General features: G+C 40.2%; 1 protein-coding gene across 8 annotated transcripts in view; it reads right to left on the bottom strand.

Annotated features, from left to right (window-relative positions):
• LOC135215651 (semaphorin-1A-like) overlaps nucleotides 1–25,000 on the bottom strand; it is a 413,230-nt gene that overhangs the window by 227,772 nt on the left and 160,458 nt on the right. Inside the window, exon 1 of one of the 8 annotated variants that reach the window (XM_064250575.1) lies at nucleotides 10,470–10,562. The exons of the other annotated variants lie outside the window; for them this stretch is intronic. Coding sequence (XP_064106645.1) covers nucleotides 10,470–10,560 — 91 coding nt within the window. The 5' untranslated portion in view covers nucleotides 10,561–10,562. Of the gene's footprint in view, nucleotides 1–10,469; nucleotides 10,563–25,000 lie in introns of those variants that run through there. 8 annotated transcript variants of the gene reach the window in all.

Here is a 25,000-nt window from a genome sequence, read left to right as displayed (position 1 = left end):
TCCTGGATTACGTTCGTGACTTCCTTGGTGTTCTAATGATACACATTTCCCTTATGACAGCGATAAGAAAACTGCAGGCTTCAATCGCTGATCGCATAAAAATGCACACCCGATCCTTCACCTTAACATCATACGTCAGAACATGAAAGAGAAACTTGATTTTGTAAGTAAATGGACCAGAAAGAACACGAGCATAAAAATACGTGCAAGAATTACTCTTAACATTCTTAAAACAAAATGGGAGTTACACGTCACATTCTCAATTCATGGATTATTCCAAGACTCGCATATCCCGACCACGGACTGTGAGACACCGATGTCGGATGAAGCAAAATTTGAGCCTGAGAGCGAGCAGGGAGGGAGGGAGGGAGGTCGCATGACGAGTGAAATGAGGGTTGTACAGTATTATAATCTAATACAATCATGGTCCAGGGAAGAACTATGTAATCTTCGACCAAGGCGGCTCAGCTCAAGTGGCATACTGGCCACGCACACACTCACTTGCTTTGTTTCCATTCACTCTACTGTACTTTACAGCAAAATGGGATTCGAGTGCTCCTTTGGGTGTGTCCATACGACAGCAGACCAGGGCATCAACACACGTCCGCAATATATCACAGATGTATCACAAACAGGTTGAATATCAACACCAGTATGTGGAGAACAATACTTTGGCGAAAGCTACATAATCGTATGAAGCATTGGTTAGAACTACCACAAAGTCGTTTTGACCTGTAATCAACCTGTTTTGTGATACGTGTACAGTGAGTTGCCAACGTTTTTTTTACTGTAGCCTGGACACACCCATAAACGTTGATCTGGTGTTGCAAACCCTTCGAAGAGGAGGGACCCCCACAGAGGAGGAGTTGCGCTGATATATACGAAACACTTCATCAAAAAATGAAAAACGCTTCCGTACTTGTCGGTAAATGACGACATAACTCAAGCGGCTATCTTCCAAATTATCAGCACGCAACAAAGATTCTAAAACGTATGATAAGACTTCACGCTTGAACTGTATTCTTCCGACGCAATGTGTACAAGAAAAACAGACAGCCTCAGATTATTATCATCATTACTTCTGTAGATGAAACCAACTCACAGGGGCCACTGACTTGAAACTCAAACTTCCAAAGAATGTAAGTTCCAAACTCCTATCACAGACCCCACACTGCAGCAGTAACTCATCATGATACGGAGCAAGTGATTTTTCGTCGCCCTATGGGAGACGCGAACTCGCGACATCTGAGTGGTATATCAAGACACTAACCACGATACCAGCGGACCAGATCTAGTACGAGTCTGCTGTCTATTTATGCTGGCTGAACAGAGCAACCAAAAGATTTTTATGAGATATTTTTATGAGGTATGCATGAGGAACCGAGGCAGTTTCGCACAACTAAACCTCTGTCTTCATGGCTACCAATGACCAGACCACGGATGACGTCATTTGTTTAGAAGGTCAATGACGAAGCATTTACCCAGTAAACGGAGTTTGAAATAAAAAAATTAAAAAATTATGGTTATTCGACTTACATAGATCGAAAGCAAGAAGGGCAAGGCAGAAGGATAGCAAATCCATCCTGGACGTCTACTTAAATATCAAGATCGGACCACCTTATGGAGCCACTATTCTTGAGGAACTAATTAGCTGTTTGTTAACCTAAAATTAAATTATCCATCAGCCGTTAACTAAGCGTGGAATAAAGCGATAAAAACTAAAAAAGAATAGCACAATTTCTGTAATATATACATATGAGAGAATAGCAAAATGTATTTAATGTATATACGTATATAAATAAATTATATATAAATGTATGTGTATATATATATAATATATATATATATATATATATATATATATATATGTATAATATATAATTATACGAAATATTAGTAATCAGAAGAAAACATCTTTCGAAAAACAAAAGTCAAACAATTTTATCTGTTCATTACGCGCACAAAAGACATAAAGTCCTCCCCCACCATCAATCAATGGCCTATAAATATATAAATAAAAAATAAAAACTGACTCTAAAAGCGAAGCTAAAAGGTTACTTTGACATTTACGTATTCTTGGTGTTTGGAAGATTTCTCGGGATGTCGTAAAAAAACATTACCATCGACAAAAGAAGGAAGCGGAATGACATAGTAATCGTCGGTTTGTACTGAAGGTGAGCTATATATATATATATATATATATATATATATATATATTATATATAAATATATATATATATATATATATATATATATAATCTTCTAAGGCAATGGAAAAATGGACACAAAACACAACAATTGAAGCAAGTAAAAGACGAACAAATGCAAAAGTACCACGAACTATAAGGTAAATATCCATAAATGTGGAAAAGATATAGCAAGTTTAGTTCTGGTCTCAATGCAAACCAAACGATAACACAAACACGGAACAGAATAACTCTAGCGGACAATAATACGTCAAGACAGATGTGAGGGGGTCGCACTAAACTTAAGAAAACGGCTACTAGCGCAATCATCATCTGGCGTAAAATGTTGGTTGAAAACCCTACGTAAAATACAAATGCTGAAATATAAAAATAAAAGAAGGATTTCCACGTAACAAATAAATACACAGAATCAAATCAAATAAAAAATGATAAACTACAACGCATCCCAAATTGAGGCGAGCGGAACCTTATTCATTTCCGGCTAAATAGATTATGATTGTCGGCCCGAGTCAAAAAGCGAACGATTCCGTAGCTGAAGAGCTTTTGCGTCGGTATGCAAATGAGAGGTAGGAGCAATGTCCAACACAATAAGCGGGATGAATAATACAATTCCCAAAGGAGGGAGAAACTGCAAAGTATTTAGTGTTAAATTCCCACCAAAGCCTCCCACCATTAAAAGCTACGTCTGGCATTCCACCAAGGCGAACGACCCAACAATACGCTCGGTAATCGCTCCATTTTCCGCCCATCAAAATATATACATACACAAATACTATATAAACAAATGTCCGAAAAAATTCCAGCATTGCGGCATAATTGTCATCACTCATCAGACATGTCCCGGATGCAGATTTACAAAATAGGGCTTAACGCCACTATGAGAATTCGCAAGCTGGCTATTCAGTCCATACCTAGCGAAGTGTGTGTGTGTGTGTGTGTGTGTGTGTGTGTGTGTGTGTGTGTGTGTGAGATATATATATATATATATATATATATATATATATATATATATATATATATATATATATATATATATATATATATATATATATATATATATATATGTTTTGACCATAGTTAAACCCTACTTTAAGAAGATATTCAACTTGAAAATCTCTCTCTCTCTAGAAGAATTACTTTTCGAAAACGAAAAAAAGAGGGGCTGATGGAGCCGATGAAACAAACCCAGACAAATTTCTGTCAGGCCAGTGAATCATAGGTGCCTGATGAATCATTAATGAGCGACCCCCATGATTCAAGAAATGTCAAGTGATTCACGGAAATGCGGCAGGTGAGTCGTTGTCTGGCGGGATGAGGAAGCAGCCGCTTCTTCCCCCTCCCCCCCACTCATTTTCTCTCTCCCCTCTGAAAACCTCCTTCACCCATCCCCTTCGGAAACGTTCTTCCCCTTTCACCTTCAGAAAAATATTATCCCTTTCCCTTCCAAACATTCTTCCCTCTCTCCCTTCATAATATTCTTCCTCGATCTCTCCTGAAACTTTCTTCCCCCTTCCCTTCTAACTTCCTCCTTACACTTACGGAAACATTCTTGTCCCATTCCCCTCCAGGTCAGCGTTACCCATCCCCCCCCCCCCCCTTCCTTCCTTACCTTTCCAGAAACATCCTGGAAGAGGTGAAACGTCTTTTTATTATAGTAGAGAGACTCCGGGCATAGTATCAATACCTGCGCACCTACCTATTCCTACCGGTATCACTAGCGCAGAGAATCAGTAAGCACCGCACATAAATCTCCCTTTAACAAGAAGCAATTAACTCCCAAACCAGGCAAAGATACTTCAGAGAAATAATAGCTGGGAGACCTCCAATTGTTTATGGTCACCGCTTACACAGAACGAGGAGCATGTTTTAAAAATTCATCTTCATTCATAAATATGATCTTTACCCAGAATAACAGCAGGCCCGTAAATGGCATGGTATTTGCGGCCAATTTCGTCTTAACGATGACCGTCCAATGTTTATTGATGACACGCTACGCACACTGCCTCTTCTCCATTGCGCATAAGGTTTAGATTCGTATTTTAATAGGTCCAAAAACAATAGCACTACACCCGGCTACAGGTGTCCGTGAAAAGATGCGAGTTTACTGCCAAGTGTGCGGTTGTTTAAAGTAATACCATGATGATTTACGACCGCCAAACGGCCTCTCTACCATGCAAATAATCATGTGGTAACGATCCCGAATTAGGATTCTGTCGGCAGATACAAACGCCAATTAGCACATACAGATAGGTTCAACTGCATGATCCATTCTTTAATCCAATTTGTGTTGGCTGCAACGAGTCCAGGGGTCTACAGCAGAACTCTTACTCCTTTTCGCACAACACCAAGGCCACTTAAATCTAAACTAAGGTCTACAGACCTGGATCTAAACCAAGCAACCGTCCATTCATCTGCCCCCTCCTTTTCGGAGAGAGAAAATGCCCAACTGATCAAAGCCCAGCCACACGAGATTCAATCTCCGTCGCTCTCTCCATGTCCCAGTGTTGCTACGTAACACCTCTTCTAGTCTGATGTGTCTGCTGCCGAGACATAGCCTTAAATGAAGGGGATGCAGCAGCAGCAAAGGCGAGCGAAGGGCGGCTCCTGAAACTTCCCAAGCAACACTGAATATGCATATGCAAACTTTACCAGTTACAGTTCAACTTCGATCACATATCGGGAAGGGAGGATGACAAGAAGGAAGCAGGACACGAGGACTGTGCTCTATGCAAATGGAAAGGGTGCTAGGACGTGAAACAGGGATGGGAATGGGAGTCTTCAGACGGGGAGAGAGAGAGAGAGAGAGAGAGGGGGGGAATCTTACGGAAATGTAAAAATTACCTTGTCTATGGCCTTTGTTTTATAGAGAACATTTCCAAGGAGCAGTAGAACCACGTCTGTTCTCTCTCTCTCTCTCTCTCTCTCTCTCTCTCTCTCTCTCTCTCTCTCTCTCTCGATACATCATCACTACCTAGGTCAACATAGCCATTCAGAGCTTTAGAGAAACTCCCATATCGCCCCTCTTCGTTCGGTTCGAAAACTGAATACTGGCCACTCAGTTTGTGAACTGAACTCGCTTCCATCCAAACAAACGCATTGAGAGAGAGAGAGAGAGAGAGAGAGAGAGAGAGAGAGAGAGAGCTGAATTCTGGGCACTAGCTTTGTGAGCGGAACTCGCTTCCAGAGAGAGAGAGAGAGAGAGAGAGAGAGAGAGAGAGAGAGAGAGAGAGAGAAGTACCTGAGCAACGTGAAAGGTGACAACACTGCCGTTCAAGTCAAATGGCTCATGACGGGTCACGGATTGCGGGCGGTTCGTCTTCTGTTCTCTTCCTTTCCTTTCCTTTCCCTTCCTTTCCCTTCCCGCTGCACACTTCACCCGTACAACTCTCACTGAAATTTCCGGAGAGCGCACGATACTTTTTCATTCAACCGCACTCATGGCAAGATGTAGGCCTTAACATTACAGTCATCATTTGCTTACAGTCTTCGAGGTGGGATAAATCAGTGGTATCTAATGCAACGGTAAAACAGAATAAATGCGTTCATAGTGAGAAGATTCACATTAAAAGCTTAGTGTAGCAAATATAAATTCTAGAAAAGCCGACTGAATGACAGTCAATCAGAACCATCCAAGGAGAGTTTCCAGAAACGATGATTTCCAATTATGGAATAGGCAATAAAACATTAATAGACCAAAAACCTATAAACGAATTGGATACTAATTATACAGATACCTGTAGTATCTAAGCTATCAAATGGATTCTAAAGAGAAATACACGAAAATCTATATACGACTTATGTGGTGATGGAAACCGTACAAGTAACACGTTATTGATTATCAAAAGGTGTCATGCTACTGGCAAGCAACTTACTGAACGTACCGAACATGAATTATTAATGTGCATCCTTACACTGAAAAGGCTGTGTGAGTATGTGCGTGATACGAAGAGAGAGAGAGAGAGAGAGAGAGAGAGAGAGAGAGAGAGAGAGAGTAACGCACCCCAAACATACCCAAACTGAATATTAAATTAACCCCTACGTAACTGTACCCAAAGATCCCGAGAAAAAAGTTGCGAGAAGGAAAGAGTTAGTCCAAAAAACAAAAAAACAAAATCATCCGAGAGTCCATACCATTATATTAAGGGGGTAGGGGGAGGGGTGGGGGGGGGGGGGGGGGGGGGGTGGGGGGGGGGGGGGGGGGGGGGGGGGGGGGGGGGGGGGGGGAGGGTGGGGGGGGGGGGGGGGGGGGGGGGGGGGGGGGGGGGAGAGGAGGTTCAATCTATCACCGTTATCAAGGAGGTCTCCTGTGCAAACGATTTAAACCGAGATTTTAAAGTGCGTTCAACTTCCTAACCTATCCCCCGTCTTATTCCCAAGCCTCCTGTTTCTCTCAGGCGCGTATCCCAAAAGAGAGGACGGAAAATACACCAATCCTGTTCCTTTGAAAGTCCTTAAAATCTTATTCGTTAGCCAATCACTCCTCTCCCGGCACCGGTTCTCCAACCCACGCGTAACTCTTCCATCAAACCTCTCCCTCCCTCCCTCCTTTCTGCTCTAAGGGGCTTCACCCACTGCCACGTCTTCTGGCTCTTGTCATTCCCAAACCTCTCATAAGATTCACTACGCTCCCTCACTTTTTTTTTTTTTTTTTTTTTTTTTTTGTTTTTTTTTTTTTTTTTGTACACCCAAGTCAGTACCTTTACATTCACACCTCCAATTGACAACCTTACATAATAAATTTCTATACCAAAGTACTTTCTCTCCTCAGCTCATCTTCTTCCATGCATTATTATTATTATTATTATTATTATTATTATTATTATTATTATTATTCAGAACATGAGCCGTTATTCATATAGATCAAGCCGCCTACAGGAGTCTCTGACTTGAATTTCAAGCTTCCACAGAATTCGGGGCTCATTTTTAAGAAAAAAAAAATAAAGATATAATAGATAGACAGATACAAATATAAAATTAGTATACAATATACTAGGTGAATTGTTCTATGGTAGTATTGCAGACGTCCGTAATGTAGCTGTGAGTGTGACAGCATCTCACCAAATCAAAAGCCATCAACCGTAGAGGGAATGAATGGCTCTCTCAGACTTTTAAACCAACAACCGATATAAGGACTACCTTCATCCTGCATGCACGGTCTAGGTATCTAGACCGTGCCTGCACGGACCGTTCAGATGCTTGATCGTCTGCCCCAACGACTGCAGGTGTACAGGCGGAGCAGAGCAGAGGTGGTCAGAAGCAAGTGGTGAGTCACCCTGATAACATCGTAACACACACACACACACACACACACACACACACCAATCGAACAGAAAGACGAGATCTCTGGACATCCACCTGCGCATTAAATCTACCAGTTCTACATCCGCCACAAACAGGACATCAAGTTTTCGTGTAAAAAAAAAGAAAAAAAATCATCATGATCTCATTACACAGCGGTTCCATCTGCACAAAGACCAGATCGATTAAATGCAATAAATCCAAGAGCACCGGTAATTTAAGCCGTGAGGCCCAGGTGCGTCACCAGGATAGAGAAAATCTCTAACTTCAGAGGTAGGTTTTCAACAAATATTTATGTGGTGATACTCACGTTAACAGTACTGGTGTGTAATTAGTACTTAAACTTAAAAATCAACAAAGTTTTATACTTTATACTGTAACAAAATAGCTCACATTCACTCGATACAAACTATTAAATATAAAGAAACAACGAGTAACCCCGGGAAAAACTTAAATCTCTTGCATTGCTTTTCTTAATCTCTTAATTAACAACTACTACAGACATTATACCTTGTAACAGACTAAGAGTTGAAACGACTCGTACACACGAAAAAATCGGAAGAGACTGCTACATCAAATCCAGCAAGAGACATGAAAGTATAGCACAAAGTGATCGACCCTTCAGCAGCCTCGCCGATCTGAAAGTGATAACGAGAAATATTAAACTATCAACGGAGCAGGAAAATAGCAAGGAAAAGGGAAAAGGGCACTTGTTTTTGAAGGTCCAAGAACACATGACTCTGGCCATCGTTGGACTTCACCGGCAGCAGAGAGAGAGAGAGAGAGAGAGAGAGAGAGAGAGAGAGAGAGAGAGAGAGAGAGAAAGTCAAAGGGCAACGTATTAAGACCTCACGGTGTAACTCGTTCATGAAACACACGACACTACTTCGATCATTCGACATGTTTAGGAATAACAAATAAAGATATCCAAAGGCAACGAATTCCTTTTCAAAATTTCCCAGTTACATTTTCCATGACAACCCACGGCTCTTCTCAGAAACGGACGAGGAAAGTGGAACGGAAAAATAAAAGTTCGAATAAAAAACCGCCGGACCGTGGCGATGATCGTCTCATGGCACGGCTCAGACTTTACATACGTTAAGCTGCCACTAATAGTTTCAGAAAACTAGACCACTTATTTTCTTTCATCGCTAACATTAAAGATGAAGTTCTATTCCACCCTAAATCCGACAGCCAAGGTCAATTTCAACTGGGAAGTGGAGTGTTCCAATATGAGCCCCAGTAATACATTTTACTATCAATAAAAATAATCTTCTCAAAAACAAACATCGTGCATTGTGACAATATAACAATATAAAATAATGAAGATTCTACCAAACCAAATGTGATCATTGGTAGATTTTCAAAGCCCATATCAAATTTTACACTAAATCATTAACCTGAACTAACCTTTAAGAATTAAACAAAAAATGGTATATTTATTGATTCTCCACAAACAACAATGAATCAATCAATCAATCAATAACGAGACCCAGGTTCCTTCACGCTAATTTGCTCTACCGCACTGAGGGCAACGCAATGCCTGCGAATGTTTCACTCTCATTTTGATGGTGGCAATCTCATTCGGTTTTCTTTCTTATGTTTTATAACTAAGCAGGCATTTATGGAATTCAATTTTTGACAAAGGACCATTCTTGCTTCCTAATTACATTTAATGACCTACGCACTTCGGACAAACTGACTAGTAATGTGTCAAGTTGGAGAGTAGCTATGAAAAGACAAAAAAATACACAAATACCAAGAAGGTTGCCAACTGAAAGCTAATAAAAGCCACGTATATCTCACCGAGATTAACCATCGACGCATATTTTAATAACATATGATTCAGTGCAACTGTTATTTGCAACTAAATTAATTATTAGGCAATGCATGAAAACTAACTAATGCAAAAGAAGATATGAACCCCAGTAAAATGTTTGAAGACAGTATATAGCTTGTCCTGTGTAACACATTTATCAAACCAATATTCGAGCAACGTTTGCAGCAGGAGGTGGTTCATATCAAAAACTAAAAGGGAAAAAACCGTTACCTGAAAATGCATCTGCGTAAAAATGTCCCCCTCGTCCCTCTACTCAACGACCACACAACACGAACAGAAAAACGGCAGGGTGGGTCTATAGTTTATTTTCTCTCCCTTCCCCTCCCTCCCTCCCTGATGCAATGCCCTCCTGCTCTCGCTCCCTCAATCGGGAATTTGGGTATATTCTTTCCCACCAGAGCTCATGTTGATGGCTTCCATTCTGGTCGGTTAAACTATGACCACCGGAAAATAAAAAGGCGACATATGAACACCGGGCAATGTAATATACCCACGCTAGGGCAGATGCCCGGCTGATTAGCCGAACTTATTCCTAAGGTACTCACACACACACACATGGCCACCGTGAATACGATAACAAAGACTGGAGGAAAAGCGGTGGGGGTTGGGGGTTTGGGGTGGGGGGGAGGGCTTCATTAACGCATGATCACGTCAAGGTAAGGAAGGGGGAATATTCAAACCACGGAGGCTTTGCAATACTATCTCTCTCTACCCGTCAAGATTACCAGGTACAACCACTAATTAACGTAATCGTAAGAGGGGTTCGGGCGGTGAATTAGCCTTATCATAATCATGTTGGTTTACCTATGACGCCAAGCACACCTCTCTCCCAATCGCTTCATGAACACAAAGGTTACAGAATTTTAATTGAACCTTTATCTCATACATTCAGTGTAGAGTATACACATATAAACAAACATAAGTACAGTATGCAGAAACAAGTGCAAAGCTATCAGTATAATTGTACAAACATAGATTTATATGCTTCCATACCTTCGTCACATAGAGAGAGAGAGAGAGAGAGGAGAGACGAGAGACGGATGAGACAGATGAGAGGAGAGAGACGAGAGAATAGAGGCGTCTGGGAGATATGGAGAGAGAGAGAGAGAGAGAGAGAGACTTACCTTTACAGCCATACCAAAAAAATCCTTGGATGACCCACATATCAGACAACGTACCTGTAAAAGAGATACACGTAATCAATACCACGGACATTATCGAATGCAAGAAGGAAATGGAAAAGCAATAATTCACTCACGAACATACTGCAGAGCTCAAGCTGAAAATGACGATTACTTTCGGTTTTTCTAGCATATATTTATTAAGAACGACATAATACGCATGCATACATGACCATTAACATAATTGGGATACCAATCATAAAACCATCAAGCCAACTAAATGTTATAAAATAAACAACAAACGTTCTAGCTAGAGCCGCCCAAAAAGCGATGTTTGTTCCCCGAGCGTAGGATGGTAATGCAACCTATTCCATGTCCCTTTCTGGGACCGACTTAAGGACCGGAGGTGATGCGAAGTCCTTCTAAGGAAGGAAACACACGCACGCACACGCACACAAACTCGGGAGCTGGTCTAGACAGGACTGACTCACTCGTGGTCATCTTCCATGTCCACAACCTTTAAATAACCCCTGATGTCAATTTGCTCTTCAAAATAAATCCATACGACAATCGTAACAAGAGTGATTCACATTTTCCTCCACCCTTGCTTGCAAACTGACCTGCACCGTAATATTTTACGGCTGATGAAGGGAAAGGGTGGATTTTGCAGCCGAAATCAATACAATGCTCTTCAATGTCTATCACTCGGCTCTAGAGAGAGAACTTGCATCGCGTGGTGCCCTAAAGCAGAAATAATGCTAATTTCCGTAAAGAGGTTTTAATGCGCAGAAAATGATCTAAATTCTTCAGCTGATACTCCACTCAATACGGAACTTCCCTTAATTATAAGGTATATATGATCGTGTGAAAGAACTCTCTCTTTCTCCTTACTCATTCTTAATTTTTTATTCGGAAACTTTTCCAAAAAGGAAAATGAGAGTCAGAGTGTTACTCATTAAGTTTTCTTCTCCTGCTGACTTAGCCAGACGGCTATACGATGACCTTTGACGTGTGTAATGATAATGTTTATATTATATTATCAACATTTCAGGTAAATGAAGCCTATCCACATGGAACAAATGCACAGGGAGCACTGACTTGAAATCCAAGCTTCCAGCATTAACTGATCATAATACAGAGCCAGTGATTTTTCATCGCCCTAGGAGAGACGCAAACCCACAACATCTGAGTGGTATACCACGACAATAACCACTATACTAGCGGACCAGTTACCTCCCTTGTACTCTCTCTGTTTCCAATTTAAGTGAACTTCCACAACCAATATATGAAGACAATCACAGCAGCATGCAAAAGCCAACTGCCTTGGGTAGAAAAACAGCGAAGTTACTTATAAGTAAAGCAGCTTCCTCTTTGAGGGCCGCCTGCCTTCCTTGCCGCCATACATCAGGGGGGCTTTTGGTAGCCTTCATAACTTATCAACGCCCAAACTCGAAACAGCACAAGCAACAGCTGCGACCTGCTGCTGTAGCAGATCCTCGCGCAGATGATGCAGCTGCACATCTTACTAAGTGGAAGAGAGAGAGAGAGAGAGAGAGAGAGAGGAGAGAGAGATACGGTCCGGAAATCAGACCCAGCCGGCTGCTTCACACAGCTAAGAAATGCACGTACAGAGTACTCGACCGCTTTCATGATAGGACGAGCACAATTTGGGCATGATGAATGAATGAGATGGCAAGATGAAAAAAACTAGTTCAAGGACCCAACTAAGCCAATCTCATGTGCGCCAACCCCCATTCACCACCAAGTTTGGGGCAGCCATGACAAAGCAACGGAAATACGGTACAACGGATAGCGAACGAGACAAGATGGCGCTGTATAATAAAAATCTACATTATACCAATACATTGTATTCGCAAAAGTCTTGGTTTTTAAGTTTTAAATATATAAAAATGCACAGATTAATTGTGGATTTTTAATGTACAAAATTTAAACATGAAACTGTTCGTTCTCTTTAGCAATAATAATATATAATAATAGCGCTTCACTAAAAAAAATCTGCATCTATCAAATAAACTCTAACGGAGAACAACTCAAGAAAAGCTATTTTCAAGCGACGAGAGGAAGCGTGAATCACCCAAGTCAGTTTGTTAATGTTTTGCACCAGGATAACCTGCCCTGATTACCCTATCAGGGTGGAGCAACTACAAAAAAACCGTTAAAACCTAATAGAGCTGAGAAAGAGAAAGAGAGAGAGAGAGAGAGAGAATCTTTTATTTTCCTTAACATCCTTTCCGCTAATCATTGCCTACCTACCACACCACCCGGCCCATACCCTCCCTGTCGACCCACAGTCTTCGACAGCCAACGACATAAGGCCGAACCGCAACAGGGACACGTGGCCTTCTGAAGTGACGCACGCACGTGTCTCAGGTCTGCAGGGAGGGAAAAGAGGGAGGGGGGTGAGAGGAAGACACACATGCATGGAGTATATAAAAAAAAGGCGGAAAGCAAAGGGGAAGTAAACTGATACCAACAGTGCATATATATGACAAACTCGCGCATTCGGTTCCAAAGCAGAGAGAGAAAAATGAGTTTACAATGGGTGGGGAAAGGGACGATGGAACAAGAACTAAACGAGAATCGAATGCTTCCGTGCTCCGACTGCTGCCCAAAAAAAAAAAAAAAAAAAAAAAAAAAATTAATTTCAAGTCTTACTTGCGGCTGTAAGAGAAGAACAAGTCGAAGGCAAAATAACGTTATTGCAATTGTGGAGACTGTAACTTCAACTTTCTGCACTTCGATGTGTCATTGTCGAAGAAATTCTTGGAAAAAGCTGTTCAACCATGCCCATGGGAAAGATTGGTTTTAATCTGAATTTTCAATATAATTACCAGACAACCACAATAATTAACAACAGATATAAAGAACAGTAAAAGAACGCACGAACATGATATCTAAGTCCACCAGTTTAACCCCAGGTCCATAATCCTTATTCCATAATTTCCTCCATTCAAAAGAGAGCGACTACCAACGTAATAATCTCCAAATGCATCATCAGCACTGCTATGTAATAATTATCAGATCACGAAATAACTGTGGTTATTACCTCGCACGGAACATCAATCTATTCTTTTTTCTCTCTTGTCGAAGAGAGATCGCAGTTCCCTCCTCCCCTTTTAAACCAAGAGGCTGTTTTTTTTTTTTTTTTTTTTTTTTTTTTTTTTTGTTTTTTTTTTTTTTTTTTTTTTTTTTTTTTTTTTTTTTTTTTTTTTTTTTTTTTTTTTTTTTTTTTGTAGTACGAGGGAGTAACCTGTAATCAATTAATTGCCACGATCATTACGGTAAGAACCGACCGTGTCGACTTCGCACGCCACGGGCTGGTAAACCTACCACCTTCTGTAAAAAGGTAAACTACATTTTAACAAAATTCAAGCGAGTAACTGAGCAGTCGTATTTCATGGCCTTAATTTTAATATATATATATATATGTACAGTAAGGAATATAGTCCTCTATAAGACCATTGAGAAAAATTGCAGGAAATTATAGAAAATTACTGACACGCAATTGTTTGAATGATTAGTGAACGGTTCCGGAAGAGCTTTCCATTTTCAAAGATTTTTTTTTCTTTATTTATATTACTACCCAAGATTACCCCGATAGCGACATCTACCCCAGTCTCCTTCCCCTCCAGCAGACTATCGTATTCTCAGCCAGTACAGCATCCCCTTCTATAACCCAAGTTTCACAGATTGCCGAACCACTATGCAGCTCTCAATCATCTAAAACTATAATGTACTCTACCTAAGTATTAACTTCATTGCAGCATAAATAGTAAATACCACCATTCAACATTAACATAAATCAAAATTAATCAGTGAAAACAATTACGTCCAATTAATCCTGGAGTTCAACAAATTGAATCAGGTTCTTTATTCTTTAATAAACTATTTTCAAACGGGGGAGGGGGGCCAACACAACTTTTTCGACGTTACCAACGTACAGTGCATACACAAAGCGCACAAGCTTCCGTCAACAACATTCGTCTTTCACCAGCAAACCAGGAATTCAACCACCTTCGACACTGCCGCCATATACGCCCACAAACCGCCACCAGCATACACAAACCACCCACCGACAAACGCACAAACATTGCGGTTTACATCCCTCTGAATACCTACCCCTTTCTCCCATCATTAACTTAAATTTACAGGCCCTTCCGTCTTCCACATGTCTCTCTCTCTCTCTCTCTCTCTCTCTCTCTCTCTCTCTCTCTCTCTCTCTCTCTCTCTCTCTCTCTCTCAAACAATCCCCCCACCCCCCACCCAACAACCCTTCCCTCCCCTGAAAGTGAAAAAAGGAAGTCTCCCCCTCGGCGTTTATTTACACAAACGGAGTTGCAGGGGGACGTGGAAGAACCGACACCATCCCTCATTTATGGCTCCGAGGAGGGCCAAAGGACCGAGGAAAATATGGCACCCAGAGAGGAAGGAAGAAAATAATGCAGAAAATCAATAATGGTGAGCAAACAGAAGGGTAATATTCTCTTATACTTCAAAAGCCATTACCTTATTCGCATCCTCATAAATCAAATCTTCAACTGAAAGCAAAAATAATCTTTCCTCTATCTAGATTCTTCATCTAATATAATAATAATAATATATTATATATATATATATATATATATATATATATATATGTATATATGTGCGTGTGTGTGTATGTATGTATGTATGTGTACATATACTACATACATACATATATATATATATATATATATATATATATATATATATATATATATATATATATATATATATATAATATTGAACAAATTTATCCTTAAATTTGTTATACACACACAGGAAGCAAACAAGAGGGAGGGGGGGGGGGACTATAAGTGATAAGCAAAACGTTATTCAAAACCGGATGTACTTCCTGTCTATTTTAGGTTTTCCTGTCTAGAGGGAAAATAATTCCTAGCACTTTATTTATGGAGTTCCAAAACGTAAGTAAATGGACATTTGCTAGTTTATTTTCGTAACAAGTCATATATATAGAATTTCCTTTATTTTGAGCAAGTAGAAGTACTCGTTTGTTTGTTTGTTTTCATGAAGGAATGTTTCGCTGAAATTAACTTGTCCTTTTCGGCTTTTATTATATTTCCTTTTGGAACGCCAGTCTCCAACGTTCCTGCTACGTCAGTTATATGCGCTAGATCAGTCAGTCACACTACAATACGACAGGCAACACGATCATTAAAGGCATGAGCTTACATAATCATTTAGAAAGGAAGTCATTGGCGATTGACCTTTAAGTAGCTAACAGAATCGGGCATAAAAGATAAGATATTTTTCTCTTTGCATGCGTCTGTCTGGTAGCGTCAGTGTGTCACAGAGCTTGCTCTGTGTGTGTGTGTGGAGAGAGAGAGAGAGAGAGAGAGAGAGAAATTTGTTGTGCGTTACAGTCACGCAGCTCTACCAGCGCACTTAAACCACACATCCACCTTTCGTATCCAATTATCTCAACGAAAAACAAATGGTACGTCGATGCCCTTCCCAGTACACAGGGCCGCTTGTGTCTGATACATTTATCTAAGCATATGAGACAAGGAATGCCTGGCGCCGCATTCACAACGAGAAATACCGACCTTTAACTTAGAACCGATACCGCGGCTCAGTGCGACGTCTGTTTCTCAGTGGAGAAATTAAATGAATGGCTCCCAAGGAGCAGTAGAAGACTTGCCGAATGACGCAGAAGTAAATAAATAAAAGTATAACTATTATCGACTACATCATAATCAACTCGCAATCATTTTGTTTAGTCAATTTCAACAGACGTGATGAATCAAAATAAAACAATTATACACATATATAATATATTATATAAATATCTATATATTTTCATATGTACATTAGATCTTGTCCGCATCATGTATACAACAACAAAAACTTTTGATAATTAATACCATAAAATCTAGGTTGTCAACCAGCTGTTCTTCAGTTTCAATATTCATAAATTTACACTACACACAACTAAACCTTCACTTCAGCATAAAACTAATCTAGTTTATATGAGAACAGTACAATTTTTAAACAACATTAACTACCGTAACACACACACAAACACACACTTCATGAGTATGGTCTACTGCGTAGCAATTAATCTCGATGTCCTACGCAACTAACTGCCACGAATGTGCGCCTACAAGGTGAAGGTCCTTGGTGTGTGTGTGTGTGTGTGTGTTTTGAGGGGAGGGGGTGTTCTGTACACGCGCGCGGTTGTTTTCTGCACAACCCAGTAGGAGGACATCTGCTTGCATGCATAAAGCAGAAGCCGAAATGCGACCACGGGATCAAACTCTTGCCTGTTGTTGAGACAGCTGACAAACAGCCTCCGCCACCCACCCACCACCAGTGTTTGACAGCTCTCGCCGCTCAAGTCTCGCTGCACGCCGCCAATTGATACGAACCCAACAATCAAGCATCGTCACCTCACGAGCTCAAGAGTTATTACATCCCCGTGATCAACGAGCGCAGTTAAATCAGGCTAACAGGGCTAATTTGCGCGTTATTTTCTTTACGCGCTACGTGCACCAAAATTATGATAAAACTGAAGTCACACAACATTGAGTATGAAGTTTCTTTTCCCCTTTTAATTTTTGTAAATTAAAATAAGACTTCTCAGTCGCCGAAACTTCGGGAACGTTCACCACCAGCTAGACAGGTGACAGGAATAAGAGAATTAAAACCTTACCCGTATCCTTCCTGTCAACATGCTGCTCGAGCGTGGTACACTCGGTTTGATATTATTCTGTATTCTCCTCTGCCACTCAGGTTTCACTCAACTTAACAGGTGCTGATAATGGACTTTTGCATGAAACATGCCGACGTCTAAAGTAACATGCCCTTACAGATACTCACTCCTAGCTAGATTGGTTGGAAAATCGAGCTTCTAATGGTGCATCTGACATTAAAAAAGAAAAAAAAAAAACTTACAATATTGATGATTCATTTAAAGTGCTTTCGATGCACGGTATTCATAAAATTGGTTTGCAATAAAACTGCGTGCGATATCCAATTTGTATGAATAAGAAAATGGTCTGCTTTTAAAATCGAGTTAAATTTGACGTACACTAACTGATGTTACTATACAAATGTAGAAGGTGAAAGCAAGTAAACAATAAACGAAAGAGCGCAGAAACACTTAGCAATTAAAGGTGCACTTAGCAAAGATCAAGCAAACGCATTTGAATTTACTTTGACGAATAGTCTAGAAAAGGTTCTCGCCATTGGTATTCTACTAACCTTGAGGTAGCACCGAACTGAAGATTTTCTCGTACCACCTCTAAGAACCCCGCACGAGATAAATCTTTCAGATAAATACCTACAGATGTATTGACGCTCTACACGAGATGTTTGTACCTTAAAAGTCGTCCAGAGAGAAGCAGATCAATCCGGCCAGTATCCAGAATATTCCGACTTTCACCTAATTAATTACGTGACGTAATTTAAAGACTTCTGTCGTCACATAAACGAAAATTATCTCCTCTGACACGGCTGTTCTCTATTACTCACAGACTGATGGGAAAATATTGCATTGGATCTTAGAGAGAGAGAGAGAGAGAGAGAGAGAGAGAGAGAGAGAGAGAGAGAGAGAGAGAGAGAGAGAGAGAGTCATTAATCCATTTTGCATAAGTCTACAAACAAACCCTACCCTTCATTTTCAACTCGTTTCATCTTTGTGTTGGACTAATGGACGAAACGAGGGCATGATGACAAATTTATAAGCCCCTGATACCCTCTAATTCACTCATGATACGAGAGAGAGAGAGAGAGAGAAACTCAAACTATCTTTAAAAGCTGGATATCGCACTTGGACAGAATCGTCAACTCACGAGACGCACCAGATAACCTTGAAAATGACTAAACTAAATGGCCCTGTGATTTCTCCACAAATATGAATTATATTACTCTCATTAAAAACACCTAGATTAGCCTGATGAATAAGCAAACCACCTGAGATCGGCCCCACGTGCTTTAGCCCTGGCCTCCGTGGAACTTTTATGTAAGAACTTCCTCTTTCACTGCCTACTAAACACACGTGATGAGAGGAGGAGTTAGACACAAAAGAGAGAGAGAGAGAGAGAGATCCTGGCAACAGAATCAAACACCTGTCTACACTGTGGGCGTGACGGGAGATTTAAAGACAGGAAGAGGTGGGGAGGTGGATAGGAGGGGGACAAATGATAGAAGGGACAAGGGGGAGAGAAGGGAGAGAGACGTGAGAACAAAAAGGTAGGAAGAAGACTTAGGACACAGGGACGGAGGTGGAGAGGAACAGGGACGTAATGGGGGGGGGGGGGGGGGGGCGGGTAGGGGGAGGCACTGAGTCACAGGACCCAACAGTATCATCAGCGCATGATATAACCGCCGGGCCCGACAGCAGCCAGTAAATAAGGAACTTAGGTCATATTCTATCGCAGAGCGAACTTTCGGAAACGCGCATCTCTTCGCCATCCTGAACTCAGTGAATTAAGACCATACAGTAAAGTTATTATCAGGGAGAATTACGTATTGCAGATGAATCTCTCTCTCTCTCTCTCTCTCTCTCTCTCTTTTTCTGGTTTTCACGTTTTCTTGTGACGTTTCTTTTCACTCGTACTGCTTCAAATTTAAATAATTTTGCCGGTTCCCTCTTGGACACGTACACCTACTGTTCAACCCAAGGTTCTTTAAAATGATATATATATATATATATATATATATATATATATATATATATATATATATATATATATATATATATATATTATATAGGATTCCATTGATTCAAGCTATACAGATCATAAACAAGCCTCTGGAGCCTACAACAGTGTTGTAGAAATTCTGGCAAACACTTAGTTTTACTTTGTACAGTAATTATTCAGATTTCAGAAAAAGGAGATTACAACAGCACACGTTCAGGAAATTCATGCATCTATCTTAGCCCCCTACATTAAATATTCTTGAGACTGCCATTATTTTCATTTCAATAACATCAGCCATATGAGCATTAACTGCTGAGTATACATACTATCTATTTTTTATTGTATTATAATATATATATCTTCTTCTTCCCAGCTTGTTCCCATTTTTATATGGGGTCGCCGTTTCGGATGAGCCGTTTCCATCTATTTCTATCTTGTGCTTCTGCCTCATCAATTCCCTTATCATTTAAGTCTCCTCTCACACAGTCCTTCCATCTCTTTCTGGTCTCCCTCTTTTCTTCTTCCTTGCAACCTCCACCCCCATAGTATGTCTCCCAGCGTGGTCCTCATCTCTCCTCAACAGGTGTCCATACCATCTCAGCCTCCCCTCCTGCACTTTCTTTGATACTTCCACCACCTTAGTTGACCCTTATGTAGTCATTTCTGATCCTATCCACTCTTGTTACCCCAGACATCTACCTAAGCATTCTCATTTCTGCCACATCCATCTTCTTCTGCTCTGCTTTTCTCATGCTTGCTGTTTCCGTACCATACAGCATTGCTGTTCTTACCACCGTCTTGTGAAATCTTCCTTTTAACCTAAGCGGCACTCTTTTGTCACAAAGAACTCCTGAGGCCGCTCTCCAGTTGTTCCAGCCTGCCTATACCCGATGTTTTACTTCTTCTTCCATACTTCCTCCAGCGTTAACAAAAGATCCCAAATACTTAAACTTATCAACTCTCCTTATTTGCTCTCCACCAAGCTGAATACTTTCTCTATCATCCCCTCAGTGGTGGTACACATATATTCTGTCTTGGATCTACTTATTCTCATTCCTCTGTCCTCCAGTACTTGTCTCCATCTTTCCAATTTCACTTCCAGATCTTCCCTGCTCTCTGCACACAGAACAATATCATTCCGCATACAATATGTTCCATGGTACTGTCTCCCTTACTTCCTCTATTATAACATCCATCACTATGTTAAAGATAAATGGGCTCAGAGCCGACCCCTGGTGTAATCCTACTCTCACCTCAAAACCTTCTGTCTCCCCAACACAGCTCCTCACTCTGGTAAATACTATATATACGTATATATATATATATATATATATATATATATATATATATATATATAGATATATATATATATATATAAAGGACTTGATTCAAGCTATACAGATCTAAACAAGCCTCTGGAGCCCTACAACAGTGTTGTAGAAATTCTGGCAAACACTTAGTTTTACTTTGTACAGTAATTATTCAGATTTCAGAAAAAGGAGATTACAACAGCACACGTTCAGGAAATTCATGCATCTATCTTAGCCCCCTACATTAAATATTCTTGAGACTGCCATTATTTTCATTTCAATAACATCAGCCATATGAGCATTAACTGCTGAGTATACATACTATCTATTTTTTATTGTATTATTTTTCCCCTTCGTATACTTCCAAATCCACCCATATTCATATCAAGCCTGTTCCTCTCTCTCTCCACATTCCCTTTGGTTATGGATCTCCTACTTCACTGTTATTTTCAGCCGACCTTTCCTGGTCCCAGACCTGTGGTATTTCCGTCACACAAAAATAAAGAAAATATAATTTCTAGAGGCTTAGACATTAGTGACTTGATTAACCTACGGGGAATGAGTTCGGGAACGTGGAGGCTACAGTTAAGGATAAGTGCTATGCTGAATTCCTTGTACGTAAGTTTCAATGTAAGTTATCTGGACTGACTTTTACTAAACGATTAGGAACCTCCAATGATAACGCTAATGGGATTGCTATATATATATATATATATATAATATATATATATATATATATATATATATATATATATATATATATATATATATATATATATATATATATATATATATATATATATGTGTATGTGTGTGTGTGTGTGTGTGTGTGTGTGTGTGTTTATGTATATATATGCATAAACACATACAAACACACACACACACATATATATATATATATATATATAATATATATATATATATACATATGACTGGTAAAAATGTTCTGTAACAACAGAATTCCATCTAATAAAAGGAGCCCATAAAAACACCAAAATGTAGAGAGAAAAGTACTATATTTCAGAGACTGCTGTCTCTCTCTTCAGGTATATGAATGAGAAAAGTTTACAGAAAAGGTGGTGGTATTTATACCAAGAGATCCGTCCACAAGTAAGCCTATATATATTTATATATATATATATATATATATTATAAACATATATATATATATATATATATATAATATATATATATATATATATATATATATATAGATATAATATATATATATATATACGTACGTATATATAATCATGCTTCGGCGAATTATCAAAAACGCACCAAGCCTAACGTCAAAGTAGTGACATCTAACACACGGTTTCTGGCTGATCCCGAAAATTTGAACTTCATATCTTGATAAGAACCTTTTACCTTGCCTTAATCCACATACGACCAACAGAAAATATGGACCTCCCCCCCCCCACCCCCCCCCCCCCCCCCCCCCCCCCCCATCCTCCCATCCAAGACCTCCCTCCTTCCCGTAAGTGGCCGTAGTAGTAAAAACTCGACAGATGCTAAGCCACCGACGCTGCGTTCTTGGTTGCTTCCTTCCCTGATGCTGTGTAATTACTTTCCCAGATGCCAGGTGTCACCCAAGGCTTAAAGGGAAGGAAGGTGGGAAGGAGAAGGAAGTCCTAAAACTTCAACACGACCCGTCACCACTCAATTTTCTTCTCTTTCTCTCTCTCTTCACTGATCATATTAATAAACAGCGGTTGTAGACAGGAAATCTACTGTACTGCGATCTCTATCATCAATACTGTGATAGCCAGATTCAAACATTACCAAAGTTCCACTAATTCTTTCATTTTCATCCAGACACAAGTATGTTATTCAGTTTCATTAAAGCTACCAAAAAAAAAAAAAAAAAACTGTATTACAGCACTGCTAAAAATAAAAAGTGCGGAGGGGGGGAAGGGGGAAATCTCCCGTGAAATCAAAAGTATATATCTTACAATAATATTCCTGCCTCCTTTTTTTGTCCGCAAGTCTGGATGGAAATGCGACAGCAGAGAGATCGGTTTCCCCAGATATTGCTGGTACGTCATGGTTCTCCCCTTTCATTCCGACAGAACGATGCTAATAAGAATCTGTTCCTTTATCTCTTATCTCTCGTCGCAGGCCGTAAGCTGTGACCGAAAATCTCAATCTCGGAAATCTCTCCCAAATCCTAGGGCTTATCTCCTTGGATTTCACCCCCGTTCTTTTTGGAGGGGAGAGGGTCCTCCTGTCTTATCTATCTGATCCCGAGATGGGCCCGGCATTCCCAAAGCGTTGTGTCACGAGAAGTCTCAATTTCGGCTTCTTAATTCATTTTATCCAGTCCTATCATATTCCCGATTCGCCTAACTCGCTCCCCCACCTAGTCCCTTATCAACTGTGTGTGTGTGTGTGTGTGTGTGTGTGTGTGTGTGTGTGTGTGTGTGTAGAGAGAGAGAGAGAGAGAGAGAGAGAGAGAGAGAGAGAGAGAAAATTCTGTTTTCCCATTAAGATTCTGTCCCGAAGGGAAAATTTCAAAGTTTCCCAAACACCTGAGATCGCCTTGCCATCTGGTATAATAATCTTGAATGTCAAACTCTTTTTCTCCCTCTGTCGAATATTATTCCAGACGTCTTCCAAGTAACCAGAAAAGGATTCTTGACAGTCAAAAAATGAGAGGGCTCAGTTTCTAACACACAGATGTACCCAATTTCTGTAACAAAATTAAGTGGCGGATCATTTCAGTGTATAAAAATAAAAGTGTCATGATATCCAAAAACATACCCGACAAATTTGCTACTTTCTAAAATATGATCAACAAGTCTGTTTTCCATTTAAGGTGCGTCCACACGGTCGAACAATGTCCGACGGACAAACATTGTTACCATATCACAGGCGAAGCAGGATGACGTCATAAGCGTTGTAACCATGGATGTAGATCTGGCAACGAACAGTGGTACCAGATGAATTTGTTATATACCAAATGTTTTTACTTTGCTCACAAAGCAAAGACCGGCAGACAATTGTTAACTGGTAACAATTTTTGTCCGTCGGACATTGTTCGACCGTGTGGACGCACCTTTAGAAATGTGGGGTAACGATTCAACTCACATTTTAGGAATAGAAACTTCAAAGTAACAACAAAAGCCAGAAGATCTTTGACAAATAAATCCGACAGGACGTGTTTTGACAAAGAAATGGCTGCGTTCAAAAGCCCTGGTCTCCTATTTTGCCCATGTAGAGTTTGGCACTTCCTTGAGGTGCTCACGACGCGCTTAATCTTCCCCTCGGCCTCTAAGGCATGAAAGGCAGTAGAAGCTCAATTCTAATTCTGCCTACTTCGTAAAGTGGCACAACGAGGACTCACGGTTCAAACTCGAATAATCTCTACTGGAACGTTTGTCATAATTCTGTATATATAATAAACAACTCACGAATATTAATATATTAAGAGAAATAAGCAATGAAAAAAATACCAAACTAACATACAGTGAAAATAAAAATGTAAAAAAGTAATGTCCATAAACAAAATTCCCTAATAAACAAACGACATCTCAAGGGAGATTAGAAATACAATCACGACGACATACTACATCAACTACATCTTCCAAACCGACTAGCAATTCTGTACCATGATGGTTAGGAATGCGTACACAAATTGAACCTATAATGGGAGTGGCACTCGAAAGCTCGCTCTCCTGATATTTTCTTTTCCAAAATGGAGGACGTCCTACATTTAACATACTCGGACCCTAACAATTAACGGAGTCACAAACGGGAGCAAACAACTGTGAAATCGTTAATGTCGCCATTTTAAATCTCCCTTTCATGGAATATTCTTTTAAGAGTTTGCCTGTGACTTAACAGCTAACGTAACACAAAGAAACACGTTCATAAAACATTCCTTTAGCATGATGGTTCATCTCTCTCTTCTCTCTCTCTCTCTCTCTCTCTCCTCTCTCTCTCTCTCTCTCTCTCCCATGAATTCTGCACTAGAGATCTTAACCGTTCTTACCTCGAGGGAGGTGGCCAAGACAGCCACCCTGCTGCCCCTTGACACAAGTGGCACCAATTCACCCAAGGTCGACCTTCTCCTCTCTCTCTCTCTCTCTCTCTCTCTCTCTCCTTCTGCCTCTCTCTCTCTCTCTCTCTTCTCTGCTACAAAACCTTAACCAATTTCAACCTTGTCAACCCTCCAACTCACAAACTATTCCTCCTAACACACACACACACACACAGACAAGACATTCGTATGAACATTCTTCACTCAAGCAGTGTGTTTTAAAAGTCGTTCTGCTCCGACAAACGTTTCCAAGAGGGTTGTTAAAACCCACCTAATTCCTTCCTTCCTCTTCTCGCAATCTCCGTTGTAAAGAAATTATCCTTCCAAATGACGCTGAAAGTCGCACCACCAGCCAGTTATATCACAAACGAGACTCTACGGCTTAAAGTTGCATTTCACTGATACACACCTATACGTGTATATGTATATGTATGTATGTGTGTATGTGTGTATGTATGTATGTATGTATGTATG

This window comes from Macrobrachium nipponense, chromosome 5 (assembly GCF_015104395.2).
Source record: "Macrobrachium nipponense isolate FS-2020 chromosome 5, ASM1510439v2, whole genome shotgun sequence".
NCBI lineage: Eukaryota > Metazoa > Arthropoda > Malacostraca > Decapoda > Palaemonidae > Macrobrachium > Macrobrachium nipponense.
The sequence above is the reverse complement of the archived record's forward strand: the minus strand, read 5'-3'. Positions and strand labels throughout refer to the sequence as shown.